Source organism: Arabidopsis thaliana, chromosome 3 (assembly GCF_000001735.4).
Source record: "Arabidopsis thaliana chromosome 3, partial sequence".
In the NCBI taxonomy this organism is placed as follows: Eukaryota; Viridiplantae; Streptophyta; class Magnoliopsida; order Brassicales; family Brassicaceae; genus Arabidopsis; species Arabidopsis thaliana.
The window spans coordinates 8509701-8526362 of NC_003074.8; the positions used below are offsets into that span (position 1 = coordinate 8509701).

The 16662-nt window shown below is 36.7% G+C and overlaps 3 protein-coding genes, 1 long non-coding RNA gene and 1 pseudogene across 7 annotated transcripts; 1 reads left to right on the top strand and 4 right to left on the bottom strand.

The window, feature by feature from the left end:
- Positions 1-61: 61 nt before the first annotated feature.
- On the bottom strand, positions 62-465 carry AT3G23645 (annotated as a pseudogene). The gene has a single exon.
- Positions 466-988: 523 nt separating this feature from the next.
- Positions 989-1496, bottom strand: AT3G23650 (kinase-like protein; the record flags this gene model as incomplete). The annotated part of the gene is made up of 2 exons (NM_113269.1): positions 989-1272; positions 1376-1496. 2 exons carry the CDS (start codon positions 1494-1496, stop codon positions 989-991), a joined length of 405 nt encoding a protein of 134 aa, NP_189007.1.
- A 136-nt stretch (positions 1497-1632) lies between these two features.
- Positions 1633-2282, bottom strand: AT3G04585. Its single transcript, NR_141107.1, has 2 exons — positions 1876-2282; positions 1633-1758 (listed from the first exon to the last, which is right to left on the bottom strand). It is a non-coding gene; the product is annotated as an other RNA (long non-coding RNA).
- Positions 2283-3752: 1470 nt separating this feature from the next.
- On the bottom strand, positions 3753-8244 carry AT3G23660 (Sec23/Sec24 protein transport family protein). Of its 2 annotated transcripts, NM_001203027.1 has the most exons (13): positions 7295-8090; positions 7037-7210; positions 6791-6952; positions 6174-6316; positions 5926-6001; positions 5644-5813; positions 5432-5513; positions 5213-5318; positions 5068-5117; positions 4763-4924; positions 4406-4669; positions 4200-4304; positions 3757-4112 (listed from the first exon to the last, which is right to left on the bottom strand). In NM_001203027.1, the coding sequence occupies exons 1-13, from the start codon at positions 8027-8029 to the stop codon at positions 3966-3968; spliced, it is 2376 nt and encodes a 791-aa protein (NP_001189956.1). In that variant the 5' UTR covers positions 8030-8090; the 3' UTR covers positions 3757-3965. The 2 variants fall into 2 exon arrangements, with proteins under 2 accessions (NP_189008.1, NP_001189956.1); NM_113270.5 differs by lacking the exon at positions 5068-5117 and having other exon boundaries at positions 3753-4112; positions 5241-5318; positions 7295-8244.
- A 1191-nt stretch (positions 8245-9435) lies between these two features.
- On the top strand, positions 9436-15589 carry KINESIN-12B (phragmoplast-associated kinesin-related protein). 2 transcript variants are annotated; one of them, NM_113271.4, is made up of 16 exons: positions 9436-9883; positions 10120-10254; positions 10353-10436; positions 10522-10647; positions 10733-10792; positions 10890-10943; positions 11032-11124; positions 11430-11525; positions 11679-11824; positions 12006-12155; positions 12244-12373; positions 12447-13658; positions 13743-13841; positions 13932-14084; positions 14161-14964; positions 15050-15589. In NM_113271.4, exons 1-16 carry the CDS (start codon positions 9590-9592, stop codon positions 15353-15355), a joined length of 3942 nt encoding a protein of 1313 aa, NP_189009.2. In that variant the 5' UTR covers positions 9436-9589; the 3' UTR covers positions 15356-15589. The 2 variants fall into 2 exon arrangements, with proteins under 2 accessions (NP_189009.2, NP_001030750.1); NM_001035673.2 differs by lacking the exons at positions 13743-13841; positions 13932-14084 and having other exon boundaries at positions 9466-9883; positions 12447-13019; positions 14296-14964; positions 15050-15588.
- Positions 15590-16662: the final 1073 nt, after the last annotated feature.

Below are 16662 nucleotides of genomic sequence, written 5' to 3' on the forward strand. Positions count from 1 at the left end.
TACAGTTTTATCCCTAGATTCTTGCGATAAAAATGGATACGTTAAGAGGTATGAGGGACTCTTATGCACCACCATGAATTTTGTATACTGGAACATCAACATATATATAAGGTTGAAGATAAAAATTTAATAAACATAAAAGTGTGATTCTAGTGTAAGAGCCATGAGCTAATAGATCACCGCACGCGTGAGACAGTTTGCCGAGCTTTTTTACGTCAAAACGTTCGGCAAAAGTAGGATTGACAGCATCACAGAGGCAATACATGTTATCAATTTTTAAATTTTTACAACACTATGGGATCAGAGGGATAAGTGTGAATTGAGCCTTAGAGACGTAACACGATAAATCAAATCTTCATAACCTTTCGTTCAGCTACATCCAGGAAAAGGTTGGAACGACATTGTTCTTGCAACAACTATAAACATATATTATATATAATAGCATGGATATAATAACAACTTCATGTTAGTAAATAATAATAAAAAATATTTTGAATTAATAATCTCTCTCTCTTTTTTGTTTTGTAAACATGCGGATCTAAAAATATTTATTAAATATTATTAATTATCTTTGAATTCAGAATGATTACCCGCACATTTTTTTGTAATTTTATTTGGTAAATAATTTTAGAAACTGGATTTAATTTGAGAAACTTTTTGAATGAATTTCAGTATACGTGACCACACTTCTATCAATATGTTATAATTATTGAATAATTTAAATAATTAAAAAGAGTTTTTGATGAAAATTAAGCAAAATATAAGAAAAATATGAGCAAAACATAAGTTAAATATGATAAAATTATTTGTAAAGTGTTATGTATGTCCATGTTATTGAGATAATTCAAATTATCATTGAAAGCATTGATGACCAGATAATCTTGTTTGGTTTATACTATTTAATATTATTATTTTAAAAATGTAATATCATTAAGTTCAAGAATGTTGTATGACTTGTATCTTTAATCTTCGGAACCTCATGACCACATTATGTTCTTGATGCTCTCAATGGTCTACTTTCAACTTCTTGAGAAGTGCAATATTCAGCCAATTTCGCAATCTTCTTAATGCTTTTAATGGTTTCTTCGTCTGTTGCTATGGTGCCATCAACCAAGTTCAAGAATGTTGAATCTTTAATCTTCGGACATAACCACATGACCAGATTTTGTTCCTCAACACTCAAAGTCTCATCATTCACTTTCTTCATGTGATCAACTCCATTAGAATCACCCCGAAAGCATATACATCTGCTTTTTTTGACACTCTTAAAACCTACAAATATATTTTGAAAATATATATTTTTAATTTTATTTTAAAAATGATTAAATTAACACAAATACTTATACATATAATAAGCTAAAGATTAAGTTCTAACTTACCAACATAATATGGATCAATATATAGTTGAAGGTTCCCACCATTGTTAATGTCTCAACTGAGTCGACTCCCTCGAGTACGAGCTTTATACAACCAAAATCAGAAATCTTCGCTCTCATGCCATATCCTATATAAGTACGTTGGAAGGCTTCAAATCTCTATGGATATAGTTTTCTTGCAAGACCATGAAGATATTGAATCTCGATGTGAAATATGTTTGGCTAGATATTAGGGATTCCACTTCTCCTCGATCGGACTCTCCGGAGACAAGTTGCTCAAGCTGTTATCTAATCGATACCACAACAATACTATAACATAAACTCAAGCCTTACTCCAGGCCCTGGATAGACAGATCTGTGATGCAGTTCTCGCTAAGAAGAAACCTAAGATCGAGGTTCAAAAACTTTATGAAGATTTGGCTCAATTAGCATGTCGGAGAAAACCCATCTTGTGTTTTCTTTCATGAACCTATAGAAAATCTAGAACATTTGTACTAACCTCAGAGGCGGTTTGGTCAGGACTGAGTAGTAAGCTTCTTTATGAAGATCTTGGAACCAAATGGCTGAAACTATATGAAGATCTGGGAAAAGGAGAGGAAGTTCCTCTACTGAAAGTGGTTGTGATAGGGAATACCACCGAAATCAAGAAGAAGCGTAAGATCTTTTAGTCTAATTCTTTTGGGCAAGTATAACGATCTTTTAGTCTAATCTTTTGTAATTGACTCTCACCAACAGAGAAAAGCTCAACAAATTTACTTTGAGGCAGGTCTAGCATATGCAGACGTACCAATCGTTTTTCTAAAAATAGGTTAGTTTCTTTCCCTGTTTGGCATGTTCAAAAGAAATATATTATATATTATTCGAACTATAAACGGAAATAACGGTCAAGTAGCATTGAGTAAAGTGGGGTACAGTCTTCTGAATTGTGATGGTATATTATTCTCTGGCAAAGCATTTCAAAAATGAAGTATACGAAAATTTATTTATCCTTTAGTTAGAGATCAATTATTTTACTGTGTTTTGTGTCTGAAAATGGTCTACTTTATTTTCTTGTGCTTAAATTTTACTTCAGGTCTGCTATTTTTTTTACCCGGTTCTATCCATATCCGATCCAAATTATTACATCTTTTTGGGTAACTATAAATAAATTATCTTTTTGGATCAAGATAAATTATTTGATCCCATAAAAAGTATGAATCGATTGATCACTACTAGGAATATCCAGTTTACATGTTTAATTAGGTAATTAAAAAATAATTTGCATTCTACATTGAATACTCAAATATAATTGTATTCATCCATTTTTAAAAAAAGTTCTAAAATTTTCTAAAAACATTCAAAATACTTGAATTAAAATATGACATTTAGGGCTTGGCATAAAATCCAAAATTCAGAAACTGATTCGAAAAATCTGGTTCCGAAACCAAACAGTTATAAAATCCTAACAGATAAAGAATTCTCCAATTGAATATCCCAACCAAAAAGCGAAAGTATATCCGAAAACTCAAAATATAATTATATATCTAAAATATTAATTATAATTTAATACCAAATAACAAAAATATCCAAAATCATACATTTTTTACTTAATTTAACCAAATTTTATAAAAATTAAACCAATTTTGATTAGTAATGAACAAATTTTTAAGTTTTATTTTTTTCCTAAAACCGATTCGAAACTAAACTGGATGGTCATAAACCCGAACAAATAATAAATTTTTCTACCTCAGTTATCCGATCCAAAATAAATCCAAACCAAATCGGATGAGAAATCGGAATGTCCAGGCCTAATGAGTATTATATGTTAATGTGGAACTAAATTTTTATTACCAATTTGAGACCAGTAGTTTTGACATAGTACTTTTGGTGCTTTTTGATATTGATAAAATGTTGTGTGCTTTCATGTTATGTGCACCAATACTCCTCAGGTGAGGATTGGCTCTGGTTTCCTTTATAATATCAAATAGCTTAATACTCTTGGTAGAGTTAAATTCATTATAATGCTTTCTAGGTTGACCTCACACATCTTTTAGCTGCTCGAGATCAAAAGCTGAGGACACTTTCAGCTGAGATAAAACTTGATTCTAGAGCTTTATCTCTATATGATGAAGGTACAGCTGAGGTAGTACTTGACTCTGAAGCTCCATCTCTATATGAGAAAATAAAAACTCCATATATTTTAACAAATATAAATGTTTTTGTGAGCGCCTCCCTTGTAGATGAATTAACTTCAATATTTTAAGTTTGTTTGTGGTGGTGTAGTATGCATGAGACATCTGAGCAAACTCATTTGGAAAATAAGAATCAAAGCTAGGTTTTTAAGATAAAGATCATAGTGTAATATCTTTCTACTGAAAGAAGTTTGTGTAGTGAAGCTTTTCTTAACTTTTCTCTCTTGGAATCAAGATTTCATCTCTTCTCACTTTGTATATTTAAGTCCTTGAAACAAAAACAGAAAAGTAATGATGTTACAGAAAATTTATCAAAGAAAAAACAAAATAATGATAGTAGATGAAAGTAAGATGATAAAAAAAAAATCGTGTACAGTGAAGTTTAATTTAATGTAAAGTAAAGAAACAAATGGACTACTCAAGACTGCACAACCAGCTTCTGGAGATGCTCAAAGAAGACTTGAAGGCTCACGTCGTCTGTGAATATCACATCTGACCCTGTAGACATCTCGTTTGCATTGTTGTACGTCGCTGATGGATTCAGCTTCGCCAATAAAAACCTTGCCTGCATTTTCCCATTTGAATCCAATGAGATGTACAAACAAAATTGAAGCTGACAATTACATGAAAACAAATAGATAAGATTAATGACCTGCGAGCCATGCTGATCACAGACAACTAATCTTGGGACAGGGAAACGTTCCCGGACTATCATCTGGGAATCCTCTTGAGGAGCTTGCAATAACTCAGCAAAAGCCTATCACAAAAAAAGTTATAGTCAATGGAAGATTATATGTAGATAATCATTCAACTACAATGAGATGGTTCCGCATCACGAAAACAGCTAGTTATTAGTACCTGGTGTTCAGGCTGATGATGATAACCCATATTTCGCCATTGTGCTATAGTCATTCCATGGAAGACAACAACGCTAAAATATGCATCTAATAAAAGAATTCGATCGGCTGCAATGGAAGCCACATCTAGCAAAGCTGGTTCAGCTGGTGAATTGAATGAATATGTTGTTAACGACGGTTGGATCATGACAGTTGCATTCGAAATATTCTCCCGGTTTAGTAACATGCAGAAATATGCGGTTTCATCAGGGCTATTGTTAAATACCTGCCACCATCACAACCCCGGAAAAAAAAAAAAACAGGATACTAAGCTAATGATATGATGAACACAAACCATGAAATGTAAAAGTAGTGGTACCTGAACAAACTGCGATCGCCGCAGATTAAATATAAATTGAGGAAATAACGAAAAATAGGGATTCAGCGTGAAGGAGGCTGGATCATCCTTTCTATAGTCTCCAAATTTTGAACAAAGACGAATGAGATTCCGATCTAACCAGCGAGTAGCATCAAATCCCTCCTGTGGATAAAATATGATGAATTGTATATATAGACATGACTTAGTGATAAACCCTAGTTAACTAGTCCCTGCAGTATTTTCCAAGACACAATTTGGATCCTCCAAGTTCATATGACTAATATACAGCTGTGTGAACAATAAACTTTGAATCTCTTCTGTATAAATAGATAAGCATTTGAAATCCTAGGGACTCCTGTTGAGTATTATTCCCAAGGAAAGACACATATTTGAAAACATTTCCAGCATTAAGAGCTTACTCCCTCCACAAGAATACAATATAGCAACTACCAAACTGAAGTTTTCTACTGTGACGTACCTCTGACTCCATTTTCAAAGAAGCTAATCTAGCCATGACCACAGCAGCAGTTTCTTGGTCAAAGCCTTGCACAAGTTCCTGAAAAGTAAATAACCACCAGTAATATAAAATGCTTAAAATCACTAAGAAGCTTTTAGGCTATAAGAATCCTGCATTGCATTTTTGATGGTTATAGCTAAATGAGGACGAACCTCTGAACTCACAGCACTGTCTATCCACTGTCTGCATACAGTAGTAACCCGGAGCAATGTTTGACCTTCAGGGTTTTGATAACTGCAATCAAATAAACAACAGTAAATATGATACTTCGGACTATGATGCCCACAATGTACTGCAGAAAGGCACAGTTCAGGTGAAACTAAAAAACAAATAAAATTCAAGACTGAAACACTGCCCAAAGTACCTTGTGAGAAACTGCAAATAAAACTGTGGATTCGCAGCTCCAGGAGTATTTGACCCGCTTGAAGATATGTCAAAAAATATCGTCAAACACGTAGTTTTATCAAGGCCACACAACCTCCAAGCAGAAGTATTCCCCTCTCCGATAACCGTGTCAGCAACACTAGCACCTTTCTGAAAGGATCAAAATAAAATAAAATTTAATTTGATTAAGAACAGATAGCTTTGTTCATCTCACAAATCACTATCAATGCATTTTTGAGAGAAGTGGATCTTCATGTTTAACCTTCTCTAATGATGAGCATGGCCCAATAGCCCCTTGAATTTTGATGTCCTGTGAACAACAGATCTCAAGCGTCCCACTAGAAATAAACGATTCAAGGTCAGTTTGATGTAAGCACATAATTTAAATTCTTAAATACAAGCTTGAAGTGTATGATGCTTCGAAGGAAAGGTTATCACATTGCCAAAATTTTCTTTACTATGTAATAGATTTATCAAAGAGAGTGATGCATAAACAAAGTAGAAACTTACTTAAAGCAGAGGCCAAGAGCCTGATCGCCATCTTCAAATACTCGCTTGAAGGAATCTTTGAAAACAGAATGGCCAAAACTTTCAGACAGAACAACAAGGCCACCAGTTCTTTCAACTGCAACTTTCATCTCAGCAACACCAACCTAACTATATCCAAAATGCAACAGCGGAAATAATTATAATTAGATATCCAATAATAGTTGACAGCACGACAAGCTACAACAAGCAATGCCTTATGTTGACTAAAGACAACTACTGGAAGAAACACTGTAGAGGAAAACATCATCAAAAACAGGAAAATGAAGGGGTTTAACGATTATGGCCTAGATTTCATAGACTATTTATCACAGGCTAGTTAACAAAATTGAGGACAAGTGGGAGGCTTCACATTTTTTTTGTTTATATTGACCAACAGTTTAGTAAATCCCATTGCATATCAAGGCCACACTTCAGAGACAACAATAAAAGATGCATTCATTTTATAGACAAAAAAGTACTACACAAAAGATTTAGAATCCAGGCGTTGCAACTAATGCAAATTGAACTGCACAACCAAACTTGAAGAACTAATTCAGAGCCTTGCGCACCAACGATTTATAATTACGTCGCAGTAATACCTGATCAAGTGCAGAAGCAAAAAGGTCTAGAACATGACCCTGAGTGACTAGTTGCTTTGCGATGCTATCATAAAACTTGACAGCCTTCTTATAGTACGGAGCGGCATCTTTATCTAAATCTTTGTGAGAACGCACAGGATCCGACAAATCCTTTGAGACAATCTGTACAAAAGAGATTACAAATATGCTTCATACACATGGTGTGATCAAAGCTCACAATGCCAACAATCATCAACATATACTTACCGTTCCAGGGCCTTCCGTACATGGACCTCCGATCAAAGCTACAATTCTAGCCCCAGTTCCAGGCAAGCAAGCTCCAAGCAATCCTGCAGCTACACTCAATGCCACGCCTGTACATCGTTGGGACCGATGACCTGGCTTAACAGGCCACTGATCACTTTGTAGCTCATCCAAAAGCTACATACCAAACATCATTCACACAAAGATAGAAGAATCAGATGAAAATTTTCCGACTTGACAATCAAAAGCAAAGTCACTCACCGAGTTGAGTGTGAATTCGCACTCGGAAGCAGGCAACAAGAATCTATTCAAACCAGAACTCGGGAAGCCATTTTGAGGTCCTTTAGAACCTCCTCTCCTAGAAGAACCACCAAGCCCCAACTGATCCAAAATCTGATCTTTCGAAATCTCTTTATCTCCTTTAAAAACAAAAACTTTAGACATCTCAGAGAATCCCAATTCATGTACATGAGCCTGAGTACCAAACGACACAAATCCAACCAAAGCATTCTCCGGAAGCAACCCAATCGCTTGTTTAAGCGCCGATTTAGCAAAATCCAATTCTTCTTCAATCATACAAGTATCAAGAACAAACACAAACACCGGCGGATCCACCAGACCTTCCCCGTTGGCTACAGGCGGAGGAAGAGTGTATTCAACAGTAGTGTACTGAGGATAAAGCTCACCAGGAAGATTAGTCTCAGAGATCACATGATAATGAGGCGGGAAATGATTACGCTGATAACAAAACGGACAGATCCAAAGCTTTGCGGTGAAATCGACTTGTGCGTAAGCGTTTAACGCAGCGGAACAAGTCCGGCATCGGAGCGGTGCGTAAGGAAGAGTAGGGATATCGGCATGTCGCCGGATCGGAGAAATGCAAGCGGCGAGTGGGATCACGCATTTGCTAGCTTCAGCTTTGGAATGAGGCCAGACGTTCCATGTCATACGAACTCCATCGATTCCTTCTAGATCTGTATTCGCAGTCTCCGCCATTCGTTGGAAGCTTTTAGATCAGATCAGAGAATTTGAGTTTTTTTTTTTTTTTTCCTTAATGAAGAAATTGAAAAATCTCAAAATTCTTTGGCGTTATTTTTTAGGAACTCTAACGTTGACTGAGTATCAAATATTTCTATTTTTGTGTGTCTATACTCATTTCATTTTAGTTAGGATCGAACTGAGATCGTAGAAATTGAAATGGTAAGTCTAATTACTGATTTGTATTCCTAAGCTCAAACTTGAGTTTTTTTTTTCTAAAATAATTTTTCAAAACTTTGCTCCCATGATCATCTTTAGCCAGTTTCACCAACTTATCTTCATCACACTTCACAATCTCCTTCGAGAAGATCCCCAAAGCCACCACCGACTTACCGTCACCGAGAAGCTTCTCCACAACGTTTCTCCCATGTTTATGATACGAAAGCTCGATGCAATGCCATTGAAGCATACATGCGATGGTGTCCGTAATACGCTCGTTGGACCAATGTGTTTCCCACTTCCCAGTGTTTCCTTTGAAAGGGAGAGAGATTTAGTTTTTGGATTTCATACTTCACTTGAGAATAAGGTCTTCTTTTCTTGAAAACTTGTATGAAATATAACACGATGAGATAACCGAATTTATCGGTTCTAATATCGGTGAGCCTTTGCTTAATTGCTTCCAAGAATGTTGTGTCGACTTCTTCTGATTTTCCTAGGATTATTTGAATCATGCATGAGTGAGCCTCGCATGGTTTTGGTAAAGTCGATAAAAAGATCAGAATCTGATGCCAACTTGGAGGCAATCCTATGGAGCTCTACTATGTTGGAACGCGAGAGAATGTCATCAAACTTAGCCATTATCTCGTGCAAGTGTGGTCATGTGTGATTTTTCGTGTAAAATCGAGCTTAAGCACATGTTGGATCAATGAACTTCCTAATAAGAGAGCGTTCTTTGCGATTAGGTCAAGGAAGTAACCTTTGAAGCGATCTTCAGCTATTGATATGACTCTTTTGAGTACACAGCAACCGAATACGTCACCCGCTAAGTCAAGGATTATTTGAATCATGAGCGAGCCTCGCATGATTTCAACATAATAACCATGATTTCAATACAATTATGAATTAAAGTGATATATTTTTGTAGTCTACAAAATTATGGTTATTATTGTAATACAACACAATAACCATGATTTGAATCGACTGTTTAAATTTGGAGTTTACCTTCATTGGGCTTCGTTTATAAGCCCAACCCAACACAATCTAAAACCTCACGTGCCACGTGGGATAAAAATATCCTAAGAATAAATAACTCAAACGGTCGAACAAAATCATGGGCCCTAATTTGATCTTATCCGTTAGATCTATCATCTCACGATCAACGGAGAATAGATGAATAAACATGTGAATGCGTTCTCGATCTAGAAATTCAAAATTCTCGCCATTAACGGCTCTCTCTCAAACTCTCAAACTCTCTCTCTCTCTTCCCTTCTTCTTCGTTACTTTGCCCGAAACACTGACTGTTGCAGAAGCAGATTTAATTCTTCTTTAGGGAATCTTCGAATTGGTTAGCGCAGAGAGATGAAGCATTTCATGATGCCAAGGAACGCTATCTTGCGTGATATCGGAGAGTCACAATCGCCAAACCCTAGCTTGACGAAATCGAAGTCACAAAGGAAGATTAAATCTTCTAAAGAGAATGCTCCACCTCCGGATCTGAACTCGTTGATTCCTGATCATAGATCTTCTCCGGCGAAATTGAAAAGTCCATTGCCTCCGCGTCCTCCGTCGTCTAATCCTCTTAAACGGAAGCTGATTGCGGAAGCTACGGCGGATAATGGAGTAGCGATTGGGGTTTCAGACTCTGGTGTCAAGGTAGTCTGAGCTTTTTATTTTTTGTTTTTCTTGCTCAGAAATTGGAGAATGTTCGAAGGAAAAATCCTAATGTCTTGGATTAATTGGTCTAATTAAGTTCCAGATTTCTATAAATTAACAAAATGAAGATGATTGCTTGTATTTTTAGAAGTTTATAGTTACTAAATTGAAGAGAAACTATATTATGTTTTCTGAGTAAAGTTTAAGCTAATCTCTAAGTCTTTGGGCATATGTAGGTTATAGTAAGAATGAAGCCTCCAAGCAAAGGTGAGGAAGAGGAGATGATAGTAAAAAAGATCTCCAACGACGCCCTCACTATTAATGAACAGACTTTCACATTCGATTCGATTGCTGACCCGGAGTCAACACAGGCAGGCATTTAGTTTTCATGATTGGGGTTTCACTATACAATGTTATCTTATGATTTATATAGGCTAACAAGTCTTTATCTTTTTTGTATTCTTTGCAGGATGAGATCTTTCAGCTTGTTGGAGCCCCTCTTGTTGAGAACTGTCTTGCTGGATTTAACAGTTCTGTTTTTGCCTATGGACAGGTAGTCATCATTTCTCAATCTGTTTCTACGGGATTGAATTTCAATTTCTCAAGATGATTGTAATTCTAACATTTGTTTTCACCAGACTGGCAGTGGGAAAACGTATACCATGTGGGGTCCTGCAAATGGATTGTTGGAAGAGCACCTTAGTGGTGACCAAAGAGGTTTGACTCCACGTGTCTTTGAATTGCTCTTCGCCCGTCTCAGTGAGGTGATGCTTCGTGTTGTTTCCTTTCAGTCTGTTTCATTATGTGAGAGAGGCAGAACATTCAAAAGTTGATTTTTTTTGTTTGCAGGAGCAAGCAAAGCATGCTGAAAGGCAGCTAAAGTACCAGTGCCGCTGTTCGTTTCTCGAGGTTTAATGAGTGGATTCAACTTTAGTTTTTGTGCTTATGATGTTTTCATTTATCAAAGCTTGATATACATGGTTCCCTTTCCCATCTTTTATTGCAGATATACAACGAGCAAATAACAGATCTTTTGGATCCGAGCCTAAAAAACCTGATGGTAAAAGGAACTTGCAATTTCAACTTGTTTTTACATTTTTTAAGGAAAAAGAACCTGGGTTCATCATTTTTAATTAATATTGCACCAGATTAGAGAAGATGTCAAGTCCGGTGTTTATGTTGAAAATCTGACTGAGGAATACGTGAAAAACTTGAAGGATTTGTCAAAGCTTCTGGTTAAGGTTTGTTATATCATTATATTTCATGCTTTTCTACTTTGACAGTAGAGTAATTGCTCAAACGTACGTACACTTGTGTTTCCATTGCATTTCTCCTTAACTTTTAAAAGATGGGTGCACAACTTTGGTTTGTTATAAGAAAAAGAGGTCACACTACAGGACTTGGTAATACTGTGTATTGGACTTAAAAGATCTTTATATCGCCAAAGAAGTGTCAAAGTCTTGCAATAGTCAATCTGAGCTATTTTGTTGCTTTGCTTTGACATGAGTATCTTCAATAGTAATGCTTACATCTGAAACTGGTGCAGGGATTGGCAAACAGAAGGACTGGTGCAACAAGTGTAAACGCAGAAAGTTCAAGGTCGCACTGTGTATTCACTTGTGTTGTCGAGTCCCACTGCAAGGTGGGTTGTTCTCCTTTATTTTATTGTGCCTATTTAACTGGCAACTGCAAGTTTTAAGAATAGGCTATGAGGCTCAGATGCTTACTAGTCTAGCAATTATTATGAGGTGATGTCAATCTATATCTGACTATATTTGAATGTAATATGTAACAGAGTGTTGCAGACGGTCTAAGCAGCTTCAAAACAAGTAGAATCAATCTTGTTGATCTGGCTGGTTCAGAAAGGCAAAAGTTAACCGGTGCAGCAGGCGATCGTTTGAAGGAAGCTGGGAATATAAATCGATCACTTTCCCAACTTGGGTAAGATCAGAATAGTCTACATATAGATAGGCTGCTTATTGATTTTCTTTTGTATAGCATGCATTTGAATCTGGATTTTCTGTGCCGGATGTTTTATCTTGACATTTTACAGATGTGATGCTATAGTCTGAAACTGAGAATCGTAGATAAATGTAAAACTTACAAGTGTTTTTACTTGCAGGAATTTGATCAACATTCTAGCAGAAATTTCACAAACAGGGAAGCAAAGGCATATACCCTACAGAGATTCCAGGTTGACATTTCTATTACAAGAGTCTCTAGGAGGGAATGCAAAATTAGCTATGGTTTGTGCAGTTTCTCCCTCGCAAAGGTAAACCGAGAACCCAAATTTCTCTTTCAGAAATTATTCCACCCTCCCTCCACTTTTCTGCAAAATGAAATTGCATCATAAATTGCAGTTGTAGGAGTGAAACCTTCAGCACCTTGAGATTTGCTCAGCGTGCTAAGGCGATACAGAATAAGGCAATTGTCAATGAAGTAATGCAAGATGATGTAAATTTCTTGCGGGAAGTGATACGCCAGCTGAGGGTATGCACTCTTTGGATTATCTCAGAAAATGTAAATACAAAGTTGAATATAATATCTAATGTAAACTGTGCAGGATGAACTGCAAAGGGTGAAGGATGATAAAGGAAACAACCCAACCAACCCAAATGCAGCTTATACCACTTCCTGGAATGCGCGTAGAAGTCTGAGTTTGTTAAGAAGCTTTGGCCTGGGTCATCCAAAGTCATTACCAAATGGAGATGATGATGGTGATACTGAGATGGAAATTGATGAGGAGGCTGTTGAAAGGCTTTGTGCTCAAATGGGCTTGTCTCCACCTGCCGAGGACAACAATCAGGAGATGAGCAGAGTAGAAAAAATAAATTCATCATTACAGACTGTGGTCCTGAAGGATGAATCTTACAATAACTCCCACCTTAAATCATCAGAAGCTACAGATGTTAACATGGAGGATGCGTGTTGCCAAACTGAGAACAATGGGTCAGAGACTGATAATGCGTTAACTGTGGCAGAAACTATGGATGATGGTTCTAGTGTACAGCCTGATTCCATAACAAATTCTCTTCATTCTTGTATTAGCGACACAAACCAGGGAAATTCACCAAGCAAGGCGGAGAACATTCCATCATGCCAAGACTTGGTTATAGAAGCTGATGTTTCTGCAATTGTATCAGTAGCTGATACATCAAATAATACAGAACAGGTCTCAGTAAATCCTGTGTCGCCTTGCCTTAGCGTCGCTCCAGTAAGTGTTTCTCCTGTACTAATACCTCCCACTGAGAGCGCCTCTCCTAAGATTAGAAATAGCAGGAAAAGCTTGAGAACAACATCAATGTCCACCGCATCACAAAAAGATATTGAGAGAGCCAACCAGTTAACTCCAGAAGTTGTGGAACCGTCGCCAGCTATGTCCACAGAGGTGTTAAACCTATATAGTGCTTTGTCTACAAAGAAAAGTGAAGCTTTTCCTGTGCCAACTAGGCAATTGGCAGCTAGCCTCCACAGAGGCATGAAACTTCTTGACTCATATCGCCAGAGTACAGCTCTTAGACGATCGACATTCAGATTGTCCTACAAAGCTCTAGAATGCAAACCCTCGACCGTTTTAAGTAAGGCTGATGTAGGTGTTCAAACTTATCCCCAAGCTGATGAAATAGCGGAAGACAACTCTAAAGAAGTACTGTGCAGTAGATGTAAATGCAGGGCAGAATGTGATGCCCAAGAAATAAGTGACACTTCTAATCTTCAGTTGGTACCTATTGACAATTCAGAAGGTTCAGAAAAGTCTAATTTCCAAGTTCCTAAAGTAAGAATTGTGGCTTTCTTTAGAGCATTTCGTTCCGCATTTGTATAGTGTAATAGTATGATATGATTTTTCTGCACCTTACAGGCAGTGGAAAAGGTTCTAGCAGGGTCAATCAGAAGAGAAATGGCTATGGAAGAGTTCTGCACTAAGCAAGCCTCTGAAATATCACAGCTTAATCGGCTGGTATGATTCTTGCTTATGTTCTGTTGGTCAGCTTCTCTACTTTTTACATATAAAGGAAACCTTTCTAATTATCTCTGGAAAATTAAACAGGTGCAACAGTACAAGCATGAGAGAGAGTGCAATGCTATCATAGGACAAACAAGGGAGGACAAGATTGTTCGCCTTGAAAGTCTCATGGATGGCGTGTTATCTAAAGATGATTTTCTGGATGAAGAATTTGCATCACTCATGCATGAGCATAAGGTAAATTTTTGGGTTACCATTATTTAGAAGTTTATTGAATCAATGCAGATATGTTTTCTTACATATAATTGTGCAGCTTCTGAAGGACATGTATGAGAACCACCCCGAAGTATTGCAGACGAGGATTGAGTTGAAACGAGTGCAAGAAGAGCTCGAAAGTTTCAAGAACTTCTATGGTGACATGGGAGAAAGGGAAGTATTATTAGAAGAGATTCACGATTTAAAGGCACAGCTACAATGTTACACTGACTCTTCTCTTACATCTGCTCGGAGAAGAGGTTCCTTGCTTAAGCTGACATACGCTTGTGATCCTAACCAAGCTCCACAACTTAATACCATTCCTGAGTCAGTGGACGAGGGTCCTGAGAAGACACTAGAACAGGAAAGACTTCGTTGGACTGAAGCAGAGAGCAACTGGATCTCTCTTGCTGAGGAATTAAGAACTGAGCTTGATACCAATAGATTGCTAATGGAAAAGCAGAAACGTGAATTGGATACAGAGAAAAGATGTGCTGAAGAGTTGACAGAAGCAATGCAAATGGCAATGCAGGGTCATGCACGGATGATTGAACAATATGCAGACCTGGAAGAGAAGCATATCCAATTGCTTGCAAGGCATAGGAGGATTCGAGAAGGAATAGATGATGTCAAAAAAGCAGCAGCAAGAGCCGGAGTCAAGGGAGCTGAGTCTAGATTCATAAACGCACTTGCAGCAGAAATTTCAGCTTTGAAGGTGCAAAGAGAGAAGGAGGTACGATACTTCAGGGATGAAAACAAGAGTCTCCAGTCACAACTAAGAGATACTGCTGAAGCTGTTCAAGCAGCAGGAGAGTTACTTGTTCGATTTAAAGAAGCTGAAGAAGGATTGACATTTGCACAGGTACTATTATAGTTATATTTCTAAAATCTCACCCATATCCTATCATGTGACTCTTACTTAAACTTTCTGGCTTGTGTATTCACAGAAACGAGCAATGGATGCAGAGTATGAAGCATCAGAAGCATATAAAAAGGTGGACAAGTTGAAGAGGAAATACGAAACCGAAATCAGCACTGTAAACCAACAACATAATGCAGAGCCACAAAATCCCATAGAATCTTTGCAAGCTTCTTGTAATGACGATGCTATGGCCAAATATGATGAACCATCAGCTAGTGATGGTGATAACCAATGGAGAGAAGAATTCCAACCATTTTACAAGAAAGACGAAGAGTTGTCAAAGCTCGCTGAACCCTCTTGGTTCTCGGGGTATGACCGATGCAACATATAATTTCGTTTCCACAACATTATTTTTCTGTAATGTGTAATAGGAAAAAAAAGACATGTTGGGGTCTGATCCGATTCTGTGAGATATATCTGAAGCTTGTACTCTTTTCATTGTATTTCTAATGTGTTACAATTAAACATTTTTTTGTACTCGTCCATCTCTCATCTGAAAGAGGTCTTTGTTTGATTCCCTGTAAGAGATTAGTAGAGATAAAGAATCTGGAAGATGTGTTTCTTATGTTATGTTGTACAAACTCATTTTACAGTTTGATTTGTTCTCAACGGCACAACTCTCCTCGATCGTCACCGTCAACATCATAATGAGTAAAACCTTCTCTGAACATTCTACGCAATCTATGCGAATAACTCGTTGGCATCAATGTGACTACTTGTACAATCAACTCTGTAAATCATATAACTATTGAACACTGTACATCATTTGTTGTACATATGAGAAAAGAAATAGATTTCATTGTTACTAATTTTTATTTTAAAACATCTTAGCAAATCTTCATCATGATGCACATTAAGCTGGAAAGAAAACAGGTTTATGAAAGAAGAGTAATAATGTTCAAAGAGAAGAATGAGTAAATGAAAGACATACATTAGGCATTGTAAATTGAGTCTTAATCATCTCGTTTTCTCCTTTTGCGTTACAAACTCACTTTACAATTCATACATAATTTGTATTTGTCCATCTCTCATTTCAAAGATGTCTTTATTAGATTCCTGTAAGAGACTTTGATTGATCACATAAATAGAGATAAGGAATCTGAAAGATGTATTTCTTATATTAAGTGCTACTAACTCATTTTACAGTTTGATTTGTTCTTAACGGCACAACTCCTCGCTTTACAGTTCATTCGTATGAAAATACTATAGACGAACTAGAGAATACGCATGATCCAATCATCGAATCACGGGATCTGAAGAAAGGACTTAAAGAGTAGAGTTTTGCTTAGAAAAAAGCCAAGACCAATACAAGCTAAGACTAAGGTCCCTTTATTTTTCCTTTCATTGTTCTGTTTCCTAGATTCTTCAAATATGTGACTACTTCTACAATCCATTCTATATTGAACTTCTGAATCCCTTAAGTGATCGCAGCCAATATATCATTTGTTGTACATATAAGAAACAGAAATAGATTTCTTTGTTACTATGTTTTGTCATTAAACATCTTAGCAAATCTTCTTCAAATTTTATGATAGTAGAGTAATCTTGTTCAAAGAAAAGAATAAGTAAATGAAAGACATTACATAAGGAATTATAAATTGGAGTCTTAATCATCTTGTTATCTCCTCATGCATGTTG

Bases quoted from the DNA above. Each gene is read 5' to 3' on its own strand.
- AT3G23660 (NM_001203027.1), bottom strand. From the start codon at position 8,029: ATGGCGGAGACTGCGAATACAGATCTAGAAGGAATCGATGGAGTTCGT. The intron at 7,211-7,294 runs GTGAGTGACTTT...TTTGGTATGTAG, and splicing joins GCGAATTCACACTCAACTCG to CTTTTGGATGAGCTACAAAG. The intron at 4,113-4,199 runs GTCATTAATCTT...GGGAAAATGCAG, and splicing joins GTGATCAGCATGGCTCGCAG to GCAAGGTTTTTATTGGCGAA.
- KINESIN-12B (NM_113271.4), top strand. From the start codon at position 9,590: ATGAAGCATTTCATGATGCCAAGGAACGCTATCTTGCGTGATATCGGA. The intron at 11,526-11,678 runs GTGGGTTGTTCT...AATATGTAACAG, and splicing joins TTGTCGAGTCCCACTGCAAG to AGTGTTGCAGACGGTCTAAG. The intron at 14,085-14,160 runs GTAAATTTTTGG...ATAATTGTGCAG, and splicing joins CACTCATGCATGAGCATAAG to CTTCTGAAGGACATGTATGA.